General features: G+C 38.1%; 1 protein-coding gene across 1 annotated transcript in view; it reads left to right on the plus strand.

The window, feature by feature from the left end:
* Positions 1-14,590, plus strand: part of USP13 (ubiquitin specific peptidase 13) — a 164,864-nt gene that overhangs the window by 131,546 nt on the left and 18,728 nt on the right. The window contains exons 17-19 of the mRNA XM_049775829.1: positions 3,131-3,274; positions 5,527-5,693; positions 7,297-7,450. Coding sequence (XP_049631786.1) covers positions 3,131-3,274; positions 5,527-5,693; positions 7,297-7,450 — 465 coding nt within the window. The remainder of the gene's footprint in view (positions 1-3,130; positions 3,275-5,526; positions 5,694-7,296; positions 7,451-14,590) is intronic.

The raw sequence follows: 14,590 nt of genomic DNA on the forward strand, positions 1-14,590 counted from the left end.
TTCTAGAGGTGAATCTTTTTTTTTTAACTTTTTATTTATTGATTGATTGGTCTTTGTGCCACACCTGGCGGTGCTCAGGGACCACTCCTGGCTCTGAACTTTGAACCCTGAATATTCAGAAATTGCTCCTGGCAGGCTGGGGGACCATATGGGATGCCAGGAATTGAACCGGGTCCCTCCAGGGTTGGTCGAATGCAAGCAGTGCTATCTCTCTGACCCCAGGAGGTGAATCTTTTTATCTATTTTTTTGATGGGGGGGTCACACCTGGCTGTGCTCAGGGCTTACTCCTGGCTCTGTGCTCAGGGGTCACTGCTGGTGGTCTTGGGGGACCATGGGGTGTTAGGGATCTAATCTGAGTATGCTGTCTGCAAAGCAAGTGCCTTAACCCACCTTAACTCACCCTAACTATTGCTCTGGTCCCAATATATTTGGTTCTTGGGGCCACACATAGAACTGCACAAGGTTCCTAGCTCTATGTTGAGGGATCATTTCTGGCAGGGCTCAGGGAAACTTATGTAGTATTGGAGATTGTATCTGGAATAGCTGCATAAGTCAAACTTCTTATGTGCTGTAGTATGTCTCTATCTCTGCAGAAGGTGAAATATTAACTTAAAACTCAAGCATTTGGGGAATTAGTATAGGAATTAAGATGTATGTCTAGCCTCAGACAATGCCTGCTGCAGCCCTGGAGGAGACTCTCAAGCATCACTAAGTGTAGTCATCTAGGACCCCAAGCACTACTGAGATGGTCCAGATAAATCCTGGTTCTGCAGGATCAATGCAGCTCTCCATCCTCATTACCCATCTGGAGGGGATCTCTGGGTCTTCAGAGTACTTGGTTCCACCCACTGTAAAATATTCTTGTATCACTAAAGGTCCTGGGTCAACCACTGTCACTGTGAATAATCTGACTGTCATCTTAACTGTGGCTCTTCATGCTTTTGAGTGGTTATCTTGTTATATTGCCTTTATTATTTCCTAAACTCCATATAACTGCTATTTATACAAAGTCTAGAGTTTCATTTAATTATCATAGTAAGGAGGCAGGGCAGAGGATAAAACTGAGATTTAGGAAAATGAAGAAACCACACAAAATCTGAACCCAGAACTAAAGCTAAGTCAAATGCTGTGCTATTTGACTTTTGGGGACCATGTGGATTTTGCTGGCTACTTTTGACATCTGACATCACATTGTCCTGAGGTTCTTGCAGAAAGGGAAATGAGGGGCCTTGGAACTGATCAAGTTCTCAGCCATTTTCCAGTGGCTGGTTTGGCTCTCAGGTGAAGTGGTAGTCATAAGGAAAAAAACATATAAATTATCTGGGGTTAGTTTATATTTGTGCCATGCTTTTCTCAGATGGCTAAGAGGAACAGCTTTGTTTTATTATTATAAAAGAAAAGAGAGACACTGGACTCACAATAAGTATCAACTATGAGTTTCCTCTCTATAATTGTTAACATTTGGAGTCTTTCTTTCCACTATTATTAGCTTATGAGTGGCTTACTTAAGTTTTCACAAAGAACAAGCTCTGCATTTTATATTGTTATTATTTATTCTTATGCTTATGAGCTACACCCTTTAAACTTCACTTTAGTGAATATTCACATCTTAGGAGAATTAGTATTTTCTGCAGCTCCAGGTTATTTGTTCTTTTTTTTTTAAAAAAACTATAGGAATCTTTTATAAGACTTAAGTTTTTACTGTGCTAATGGACATGTGAATTTCTAAGAGAATGCAGATTCTTTTTTTTTTTTTGGAGGCAGTGCCTTGGGGCTTTCAAAGTGTTTTTACGGAATTAGATAATCACCTTAAGTCATATTTGGCCAACTGGATAGTTCAATGTGAGGACTCAACGATGTGGTGCTGCTTGGGTCCTGTGGATCTCCAGGGCTACCCTCTTGTGTTTTTGGACTTCTAGTGTATGGGAAGTCATGTGTTTCTGAGACTGAACATGCCAAACATGTATGCCCTGACCCCTGCTGCATCTCTGTGGTCTCAAGAATGTAGATCTTTTAAGATTCTATTTGATCAATGGAGGGCCAGAAAGATAACACAGGTGTTAAAACTTCTGTTTTTCATGTGGCTGATTCCAATTTGATCACCAGTACTGCATTTTTACTTTAAGGATATACCTCCTGATCCAGGAAAAGGTCCCTGAGCTCTATCCAGTATGGGCCCAAATACCCATAGTCATGCCTCCACCCCAACTTATTTGTGCATAGAAATCCCTTGTTTTGTGGTTGGATAATTACATATTTCTTTCATGCTCATACCATCAAAATGACTTGGAGAATCACAGTTGTGTAATGCATATGTAGATATGTTTAATAATATGTTGAATGCTATCATTTTTTTTTTTTGGTTTTTGGGCCACACTGGTGACACTGAGGGGTTACTCCTGGCTATGCACTCAGAAATCGCTCCTACCTTGGGGGACCATATGGGATGCTGGGGGTCGAAACCAGGTTCGTCCTCAGTCAGCCATGTGCAAGGCAAATACCCGAACACTGCGCTATAGCTTCAGCCCCTGGTATCTTTTTTATTATTCCATAAAAGGAAACAAAGCAAAAATCCCATGTGTAAACCAAAGTTAGGTTTATAATAAAATTTCTTTAAGTATCTTAAACACATGTAATTGAAGAAACACATTTTTTTCCTTCCTTTACTTAACATTTGGGCCCTCCTCTCCCTCAAGCTGATTACTTCCTTTGCTTGCTTGGATAACTCAAAATCTGTCCTAATTTCCTGTGAGATTTAAGGAACAGATTTTGGCCTTCAGATACTGCATATTTCTTTAAGTTTTAGTCATCAGAGAGACTGCTGTGCGGTCTTGAGAATGATCTGAGAGACGAAAATAGTTTGGGGAATACAGGCAATCTTCCCCACACAAAATTAGAAAATCATTTTTTAATGTTTGGATTGTAATTACCATGATTTCTATTTAGGTCAAAGCTGTCATCTCAAATAGCTTAATATTTGGATGGTTTAAGACACAAGGAAGCTAAGCAACCATCGATGCACTGAACAATTGGCTCTTTCTTTGGATGTCATGGGGAAAGGGGTAAAGGGAAGTCAAGACAAGTGGAGGACCGCTTTTACACACCAACATGTCCTGTTGTGCCCTGTAGCATCAGACATTGATGAGTCATCAGTGATGCAGCTGGCGGAGATGGGCTTCCCCCTGGAAGCATGTCGGAAGGCTGTGTACTTTACTGGAAATATGGGAGCTGAGGTGGCCTTCAACTGGATCATTGTTCATATGGAAGAGCCAGGTAGGTCAGTAGGAATTTCCTGGGATTGATGATGCAGAATATCATTCATGCTTATTGGCCTTTTGTGTATCTTTAGAAATGCCTGACCCTTTTCCCGTTTTCAATGAGATTGTCTTTTTATTGCTGAGCTCTAAGAGGTTTTTTTTTTATATGAAAATACTTAATTTTATGGGCCCGGAGAGATAGCACAACGGCATTTGCCTTGCAAGCAGCCGATCCAGGACCAAAGGTGGTTGGTTCGAATCCCGGTGTCCCATATGGTCCCCTGTGCCTGCCAGGAGCTATTTCTGAGCAAACTGCCAGGAGTAACCCCTGAGCACTGCCGGGTGTGGCCCAAAAAAAAAAAAAAAAAAAAAAAAAAAAAAAAAAAAAAAAAAAAAAAAAAAAAAGAAAATACTTAATTTCATATGTGATCTCAAATATTTTCTCCATTTTCCTGGGATTGTCCGTCCCATCTCCTGGTGGTATTTTGAAGCACAACCTTTTATACTCTTTACAATTTTTTTTTTTATTAAGACACCGTGATTTACAAAGTTATTCCTGGTTGGGTTTTTGACATACACTATTTCAGCACTGATCTCACCACCAATGTCAAGCTCTATCAATGTTCCCAGGTTTTCTGCTCACCCCATTCCCATCCTGCTACCTTGTCAGGCATCTTTTAAGATTTGGTTGTTAAAGTTTGGGTCTCATGATTTCAATGTTTTTGATTCTGTTGTTTGGATCTTTATCTCTATCTTTGATCCATGATTTTTACTTCTCATCAGTCCCTTTCCCTGCCCACACACTCAATTTCTTTTCTTTCCTTCTTCACCCTATACTCTGGGGTATGTGATCTAGACCACTTTACATTAAATCATTGCATTCCTTCATTCAGTTATTCTAAATACCAAGTGTAAGTGATATCATCCTGAGTAATATAGGTTTTGCTTTTTGTTTAGCTTTGGGTTATACCCAGCAGTGTTCAGGACTGCCATTTGTCTCTACTCTCAAGGATCACTCCTGGCCAGTATGGGGTATTTGAATCCAAGATGTATGCAAGACAAACACCTATCTGTTGTAGTATCATCTCTCTAACCACAAAACACAGCCATTTATTATTTTGTTTATTTGCCTCTCAGTCAGAGCTTAGAGGCTTGCACTGTGATACTTGATACTCAACAATAATGCCTGTAATGCAAGGCTTCCAATGATGTTGAGTCTGTAGTTGAGGGCTACCAGGACAAACCCAAGGTTACACCTGACCTTGTTCAGAATCCTCCAGGGCGATACTCAAGAATACTGAGGTTATGACTGGAAGTAACTTGCTCTGGACTTGGGTAAATACCCTGACTATACAAAACTCTCTCCCCAGCCCTGAAATACAAAAGCTTTTATATTTGAATTTGAAAATTAAAATTTATCTCTTTTATTTTGGTCTCTGAAATTTTAGTGTTATTTCTCAGAAACAATCGCTAACATAAGATTTACAAATATTCTTTATATAACAACAACATATATTATTGTTGTTTTGTTTGTTTGTTGTTGGCTACACCCATTAGCACTGAGGAATTACTCCTGGCAGACTCAGGGGACTATATGGGATGCCTGGGATCAAACCTGGGTCGCCATGTGCAAGGCAAATGCCTACCTACCTATCACTCCAGCCTCAAGACTTACTTCTAAGACTTTTATGGTTTGGACTATCTGTACTTAAGCTAGTGGTACATTTTGTGCTATTCTTTTATTACATGATTATTATTATTACATTATATTTCATTATTTTGCTGAAGCTTGCTGCTGTTGCATCATCACTGATCTAATGCTATTAGTACCTTTGTTCAAAATCAATTGAGTATGGAACAACAGGTTTATTTTTGAATCCCAATTCTGTTTTCTTGGTCTGTATCATAGGTTAGCAAATTTATTTGACCAGTATTCCACTTTACAGAAAAGGAAAATCGGTCATGTTCCCTCGGAAATCAACTTTTTTTTAAGTGAACAAACAGAACGTGTGTCCTAGTTAATGCCCGCTCAAGACTATTAGTCATCTCCTAGAATCTTTCAAGAACCTCTGGGAGCAGAATTACCACTTTAGGAAACATTAGTCTGTATATTGATCCTTAGATAAGAACTAGATTATTTTTATAATTGTAATTTTGTAGACATCTTGTCTCCTTAGCTCTGAGTGAGGTTTGCTTTTTTTCAAGATCAAAAAAAAAAAAAAGATAAAAGAAAAAAGAAAAAGGTGTGGGTGTGATTATTTCCCCCAGATTTTGCTGAGCCACTCACCATGCCTGGTTACGGAGGAGCAGCTTCTGCTGGAGCCTCTATTTTTGGTGCTACAGGATTGGATAACCAACCTCCAGAGGAAGTTATCAGCATTATTACTTCCATGGGATTCCAGCGAAATCAGGCTGTTCAGGCTCTACGAGCTTCGGTAAGCATGTGAGATATGCGTGTGTATATTTATGTGTGTGTGAGGGGTCTTTTTCTGTCAATAGCAAATGATACTTTGTGTTGTCTTCTGATCATTTTGAACTATGTGTGTCTCACTTGCCGCCTTCATGGCCCACAGGAATTTACTTGCACCTAGTGCTTTCCTTGACGGCCCCCAAATGTTGGGCGCCAAAATGCTGCAGGTGTCTTGCGTCTCAGCATCTCTAGTGGGGAGTAATCCTTCATGAGAGGAAAAACAGGTAACACGAGCAGCCGAATATGAAATATGAAATAATGAAACCACACAGAGTATGTGGGGTCAACATATCTTCTGGCAGAATGCAACAAGTTTAATTTTTTGAGCAGGGAAATTTATAGGGGTAAAATTAGCCATAGGTGAAGAATAATTATAATCACAAAGCAAGGTACAGCAGTAACAATACCTAAGGTATGGGTATGACTGTAAAAATTCTAGTTTACAAAGGAGAAGGTTACAACTCTTGCAAACTCACTTTAAATGCAAAATTAGAATTAGGAGGAAGTAGAAAATATCTAGGAACTTGATTTTTACTGAACTGGACTCTATTGTTTTAGAGGTTAAGTAAAGGGAAGAGCCTAATCCCCAAAAATGAATTTCCCTATTTCTAAAGGAGGGTCAATAGTCAATAGCCAGGATCTGCATTCTGGTTACGCACTTGATTACCAGAAAATGTAGCTGCAAGGACATATTTGAAAAAGAGAGAAAAAGTATTGTCTTTGCTTTTAGGACTGGCTATTATTCAGAAAAGGGGTTCTCAAATAATCTTTGGTGCTGGAATTTCTGAGCCAAATTATTTGATAGAGGCCATAATTTTGCCTGATATTTACAAAGGACAGATAGTCAAATACTGACTGAAAACGTAATGCCAAGCATCTCTTTGGAAATTTATCAACCATCCACACAGGGGAAAAAGGCGTCCACAGCAGGCCTTTTGAGGAACCCCATGGGGATTAATTTTGTTCTCCCCACCAGGAAAATCTGAGGATATATCTGGTGGGCTGAGCCCCCCTAAAAGTTTAGGTATGCCCCGGCAACTAGTGTTATCATCATTAAAATCAAGCATTAATCTTGTCTCCATTGCAGTTAAACTATTCTGCATCCATCTCCAGGGGGAGAGATTGCACTGACTTGGTACCCCATTGGCCTACTTCTGCCTTGTGTGGTCAACTGCAGAAAAAACAAGTTTGTAGAGAATAGAGCACAGGCAATTAATGTGGCTGGTGGAAGGACTGCACTTCAGCAAATGACACTCTGGTATTCTGAAACCCATCATTATCAGCTCAGTCTACAGAAATGCTAGCTAATTGGGGCTTTTAAAGACTGATCAGATTAAATGCTACTCAGAACTGGTTTTTAGTGGGTCCAATTACAAATGTTGGTGGGTTGAGAGACTTGCAGAATGCCTGCTCAAACTGTATTTCAAATGCTAACAGCTTCTTGCTCAAAGATATTTCATGAATGAGTTCAGGACTCCTTCCCTATCAGCTTGACACCCTGATTCTCATGCTCAGGATATAATGAGGACTGGGCACTGTTTATATTGTGAACTGTCTTATTTTATTAGAGTAATAACCTGGAAAGAGCACTGGATTGGATCTTCAGCCACCCTGAGTTTGAGGAGGACAGCAACTTTGTGATGGAGATGGAAAATAATGCCAATGCAAATATTATTTCTGAAGCCAAGCCTGAAGGACCTAGAGTCAAAGATGGATCTGGAAGTAAGCTCTTGCCTTAGGGAATTATCTTTTTGAGGGGTGGTTTGCTGCACTTGATGATGCTTGAAGGCTATTCACAGGTCTATGCCAGGGTTTGCTTCCAGTGGTTCTCAAGGAACTTTGCAGTGCTGGGACTGAACCTAGACCTCCACATACAAAAATGTGGAGTTTGAGGGCATTGTTTTTGGGAATGTTTCACTGGTGAAGGGGGGTGTTCTTTTTAAAAAATATTTTTTTTACTTAAGCACCATGATTACATACATGATTGTAGTTGGGTTTCAGTCATAAAAAGAACACCCCTTTCATCAGTGCAACCTTCCCACCACCGATGTCCCCAATCTCCCTCTGTCCCTACCCCTGCCTGTATTCGAGGCAGGCATTCTACTTCTCTCACTCAGAAAACTAATTTTTTTTAATTAAAAGACCCCCATAATTTAAGATACCAAAAGCAGTAATGCAGTGTGTATGCCACTTGGGTTGCATGTGGCACACCCAGGTATGATCCCTGCCTGGTACCCCATATGGTCTCTTAAGCCCATCAGGAGTGATTCCTGAGGACAGAACTAGGAGTAACTCCTGAGTACCAAGTATGGTCCAAAAACAAAGAAAAAACTCCATGATTTATAGTTACTTATAGTTGAGTCTTAGACATACAATATTCCAACACCAATCTCACCACCAGTGTCAAGTTCCCTTCAACAGTGAACTATTTTCCTTCCTATTGCCCACTCCTGCCACCTTGAGAGGCATATTTTAAATTTAAGTGGTTATAGTTTTTGTCTCATGTTTTTGGTGTTGTTGAGTCTGTGCTTTGGATACATAGCTATATCATTTTCCCACAATGCCAGGGCAAGGGAAACCCTTGCTGCCAACTCTTGAACCCTGGATATGCCCTTATGGGCCCATAATGCTGACAATCATGTCTTTGTTATGTAGGTTTGTCAAGGGCTCTTAAGATCTTCCTGCCCCATCACTCCTTGAAACATGATCTCTTCCCTGGTTCTATGGACCAGGGAAGCTCCCACCTCTAGCTCTTGAAGCCTGGAAACATGGTAATGTTTGTTAAAAAGAGAGCACAGTTTTATGTTTCCTTTTAAAAAATGATAGTTTAGGTAAGGTGGCTACAATATGTTGAAGTGTGTGGTATTGCTGTACAAAGTCACCACATGCTCCTTCACCATCATCAAAATGCCCAAGACCTTCTCCACTACCCTTTTGTTCCCTCTAATCTTCTTATTCCTTTTCCTACACTTTTTCCCCAATTGATTGGCAATCTGAGTTTTCTAATCCAATGCTAAAGTTTGTTGTTGTTTTGGAGAGCACTTATTTTTATGATGATAGTTTTTAAAGAGTTTAGAGGCAGTTTTATACTCTTGACCATGTCATTTGTTAGTACCAACTGCTGATACTTTTCTGAGGGGCCATCAAAATGACAGAAAGAGACGCCAAAGTCTAAATAATGCTCTTCCTTTTAACACTAAATATCTAAAAGTATTTTTCTGAGTATCAGGCTGATGCTTTAAGCTTTGTGTGTCTATGGCAATTCCTTCTTATTCATATCCATAATTTTTCTTTCCTTGCTTTAAAGTTCCCACAGTTCAAGATTGTTATATTTGATGAGACATCTGTAGAGAGAATAAGAGAGACCACACACACACACACACACACACACACACACACCTTCATTATTTTCATTGGTGTAAATGTTCTGTTTTGTTTAGTTGTTGTTTATATCTCACATAATTTGTAAATTTAACTGCATCTTTTTAAAATTAAATTTATTTAAAGAAAATGCACCACATAGTTGACATAACTGATCATAATACATTTGTTTCAAGATGACCAAAAGCAAAGTTATTTTAAAAAATATAAAATAAAAAGAAAATTCATCTTAAGTATGTACATATATGAAAAAGTACATTTCTTTGAGCTGCCTTCCCAGGTTTTTGTCTTAAGTGGTCCATTCTTCTTTCATATGCTAGTTATAATTATGTTGATATTCATGATCCTTTTATTTATGTCAGAATCCATTCTCAGAATAACCCCCTGAGGTAGATGCCATTATTATCATGTTTTTACAGGAAGAAAAACAGGAGAAGAATATGTTATATTATTGAGAAGGTAACATAAGTCATAGTTGGTAAAACTAGAATTCCAACCCTGTCTTCTTCCAGTAGCCATGATAGCATAGTGTTGATATGTTTTTAGTTGACAAATTGATCTTGAATGACAATATTATGTAATTATCTATGTCTTCTCTTTGGGAACTTATGGAGGGCAGAATCCATCTTACTTTTATCAAGTTGACAGTGACTGAATCAGAGAAAGTACCAAGTGAATGCTAACTGGATTTAAATAAATTTAAATAAATTTACAACAGAGTTTATTCCTATCACCATATAGCTAGCTGTACTTATGTGTTGCTATTGCTATTCTTATCAGACCTAATGTGCATTGCTGATCTAATTTAGAGAGAGTGTGAGGGTGGCAGGAAAACCTCTTTGATAGAACATAGGAATTTCTTCACACAAACTGTTTTAATTTCCTCTGGGGAGAAAAATGTAAGATGTAGTTCTATCATTTCTATTTATCAGAGAGGGGGTTTTTCATTACTTCTCAGAAATCACTGGCATGCCTAAAGTATCAGAAGCTCTAATGAACAAGGGACTCAATAATTCACAAGCAAGATTTAGTATGTGTTTTTTATAACCCGTGGTTCACTGCTCCTTGATTTTTCTGTAATGGACTTTTCTTTCCTGCTAAAGGAATAAACCACAAGATGGGGCCATAGTCAAGCTACTAAGATTTTTTTGCTCCAGAGTGGATGAAGAGTGAGCTTATTAGGGTTTTTTTTTTTTTTTTTGGTCGTCTGATGGAGGCACTAAGTCTCTTGAAGATGGTCATTAATGATCTTAATAAATGTAACACATCTGTCTTTCATGGCTTTGTGCTTCCTGTCCTGAGTAATCTTGCAGATATTCCTGATACTACTTGCATGTTTGAAGTCATGAGGTCATGTTTGAGGGTTTGATTCTTGCACACTATCACTACCAGCATCACACACACACGCACACACACACACACACGTGCGCACATACACACACACGTGCGCGCGCACACACACACATACACACACCTACACCTCCTAAAATGAACATGTTTGGACTTTCCTTTGAGTTCTTTACAGTAAGTTTCAGGAAGTCAAGTGTTTGACTTCTTTGACCCATTTTCCCATTTCTTATTGAGGTTTTCAGTTTTTATATAGACTTCTATGAGCATTTTATATATCGTATATTAGTTTGAGAATACCATGAAGCTTTGCAATATTGAGTTTTTGGGGTCAAAACATATTATCCTTTGTGGGGGGGGTCACTCTTCTACCCCTTTGCAAAGCTATATAATTTTCTTTTTATATGTTCCAATGCTCCATGCATTTCTGGTTAATTTATTTCATAATTGCATTTTCTGTGACATGCATAGATCTTTTACTCCTGTTACATGTTTTAAATTGTTCCTACTAAAATTTGGAAAACCTCTGATCTTATAATTGGCTGTTCTGCAAGATTTTATTATATTTACATCAAATTCATAGGTTATCCTGCAGAGATATATGTTCTTTATGGCTGTAAGTAGATTGGCTATTTATATTCCCACACCATTGATTACTTTTTATATATTTTTTATTTTTTAATCTCATTGGTTGTGAATTGGTTGAGACATTTAAGTGATCTCTGGGACCTTGTGGTTCCAGGGATTGATTTAGCTAATCCCTGTACTATCCCTCAGCCCTGTGAACGCAATTTAATTTTTAAATTATTATAGTTGAAAGCACATGTTGATACTTGCATTAATGCTTACAATTTTGATGTTCAGTCATCTCATTTCACCCATACCCTTATGTTAATTCTAGTCTTCATTTTCTTTCAACCAATCTCTCATTTATTTGGTAGACACAAGTTTATAATTCAAGATTTGTTAACATCTGATTCTCTTGTTTTCTTTGTCTGTATTTACTACAGATGAGGAGATTATTCAGTGTTTTTCTTTCTCCCAATGACTTATTTTTGCTTAACATAGCACCCACCAACCCCATCCAAGTTACAATCAACTGCAAGATTTGATCTTTTCTAATAATTTTACAGTATTCTATTATGTTTACAAATAGTAACTTTTTGAAATAATATTTTATTTAAACACCTTAATTACAAATATGATTGTGGTTGGGTTTCAGTCATGTAAGAGAACACCCCCCCCCCATCACCAGTGCAACATTCCCATCACCAATGTCCCAAATCTCCCTCCTGCCCACTCACCCCTGCCTGTACCCTAGAAGGCTTTCTATTTCCCTCATACATTCTCATTGTTAGGATAGTTCTCAATGTAGTTATTTCTCCAACTAACCTCATCACTCTTTGTGGTGAACTTCACGAGGCGAGCTGGAGCTTTCAGTCCTCCTCTCTTTTGTCTCTGAAAATGAACAAATAGTAACTTTTTCTATTCACTCAGATGGGTTGTTTCCATATCCTGGGTATTATACTGTGCTGCATTGATCAAAGGTAGACAGACAGACAGACAGACAGACAGACAGACACACACACACACACACACACACACACACACACGTTAATTTAAATTGGTGGTGCCAAGAAGTATAATCACTGAGTCATTTGGAAGCTTTGTTTTTTCTTTTTTCTTTTGGTTTTTGGACCATGCCCAGTGGTGATCAGGGCTTACTCCTGGCTCTGCCACTCAGGGGTCACTACTGGCAGTGCTTGGGGGACCATATGGGATGCTGAGGTTTGAACCTGGGTCGACCACATGTAAGGCAAATACCCTATCCACTGTGTTATGGCTCTAGCGCCTCTGTTCTTTCATTTTTGAGAAATATACTGTTCTTCATTGATACTAGCCAGCCAACATCTCTACCAATTGTGTGTGAGGGATACTTTTTTGTTTATTACATTTTTGTCAACACTGGTTATCTCCAGTCTTTTTGATATACACCATTACTACTGGTGTGAGATGATATCTCATTGTTGTTTTGATTTGCATTTTCTTAATAATAAGTAAAGATAAACATTTTTTGTTATACCTTCTACCCATTCTGTGTCCTTTTGTGAAGTATCTCTCCAGAGATATTTACTAACTTACTAACTTTTCATTTTATGTATTATTTGTAGATATTTTCTTCCACTCAGTAAGGTGTCTTTGTTTCAGCCTGAAATTCTTTCACCATATAAAAATTTTTTATTTGATGTATTGCCATTTCAAAAGTTATATTATGTTTATATTATGTGTACATTATGTTTGTCCATCAAGGAAAGCACCCCTAAAGTCCATATACTGGAGAGTTTTGTCTAAGTTTAGTAAATATACTTTAAAGGCAATGATAATTGCTATTTGAAGTGAAGCAAAAGAGAGCGCCAAAACAAACCACATAATAAAACAACAGTTTTTCTGGGTTCTGTTATCAATGACAGCCAATCCTGCCAAACTAATCAAAGTAGAAGTGAGAAGTTTTGTATCATAAAAGCTACAAAGTTCCAGGCATGCCTATGCTTCCTAGACTGAAATGTTGTTTCTGGGTGTGTCCTGGGCTCTGCTTCCTTTGTGTTGGTTCTAGTTTCAAACAGAATCTTTTTAGTTGACCCCAAAGTGACTGTCAGAACCTCTTTACATTGGTTTTATAGATTAAAATCCAGCAGAGTTGAGTTTTAGAGTTCTCATCAAAAGAACTGCTGGTCTCAGTGTCCCTTAGAGGCCCACCTGTCTCAAAGAGGAAACCTGATAGGAACTGAGAGTAAAGTGTCTCTTCAAACTTTAATCCAAGTGTGGTCCTGGTCCCATAAGTCTAGCATCCTCTGAGAGTTTGTTAGAAATGCAAATTCTTTTTTATTGTTGTTGTTGCACAGGATCTAATTTTATTCCCAATTTACATAAGAAAATGTTTTAACAATGTAAAATAAATTAGCAAATAACACAAAGTAAATGAAAAGTTAGTATTTAGTCCAAGGACTATAATATTTATAATTCAATATGACTCCTGGGTTTTAAGGAACAATTGACATATATTCCTTTACCTGTATAAGACATACAGCAAAATAATTTAACCCACACATAATGTGAAATGACTACAATAGCAAAATTAATTATAATTAACAATATTTGCAATATTATCATTTATATTCTCAAAAAAGGAAACAAACATGTTTTGTCTTTTTTGATAATTATTTAAGCAGCATGGATGCAAAATTGTTCATAGTTGAGTTCAATCATAGAATGTACACCTCCTTTGATCTGTGCTCATTTTTTGCCAATACTGTCCCCAGTTTCCTTACCACCCCTTTCTTCCTCCCCACCCCTGCTTGCCTCAGGGGCAGAGAAATGGGAACCAGTTACTATATATACTCAAGTATAAGCCGAACCCCCTAATTTTACCCTAAAAACTGGGAAAACTCGAGTATAAGCCAATGTGGAAAATGCAGCAGCCACTAGTAAATTTCAAAGATAAAAATATATACCCAAAACAATTACAATAATTGAGGAATCTGTAGGTGAAATGTTTTTTCAATATCTATGGCTAAAGAGAAACTGTAAATTAGCAACAATAACTTTAAGACTTTAAATAAAGTGCAGAAAACCTTAGCTTAACAGGTAATCAAGCTAAATCACAAAGGATAAATTTTTCAAAACTGGATTCTTCCTCCTCATCATCTATATGTCCAAACAGATCTTCAGCTGTATCTGATGTAAGGATATCAGCATAGACATTGTCATCATCACTGAGATTGCAGATATTATCATCACTTCTGTCAGTCTCATACAAAGTGCAGAATATTGTGGGTTAAATAGTTCAGTGGTACACAGTTCAGTTCAGTTCAGCCGCCTACTTCTTCAGCTCAGCCATGACTTGTGGACTGAACTGAAGTACCATCCCCTCCAGCAAACGGCAGAAGATGACTGGAGACTATGTGCATTTGATTCAGTGTGTGCACACTAAATCAAATAACCTGTATGACTCAAGTATAAGCCAAGTCTGGGTTTTCAGCACAAGAGGCTTATACTCGAGTATATACGGTAGTTAGAGTATATATGGTAGTTACGTAAAGGGCTTACTTAACTTGGGGTTTGGGTCTCAAGTCT

This window comes from Suncus etruscus, chromosome 6 (assembly GCF_024139225.1).
Source record: "Suncus etruscus isolate mSunEtr1 chromosome 6, mSunEtr1.pri.cur, whole genome shotgun sequence".
NCBI classification, from domain to species: domain Eukaryota; kingdom Metazoa; phylum Chordata; class Mammalia; order Eulipotyphla; family Soricidae; genus Suncus; species Suncus etruscus.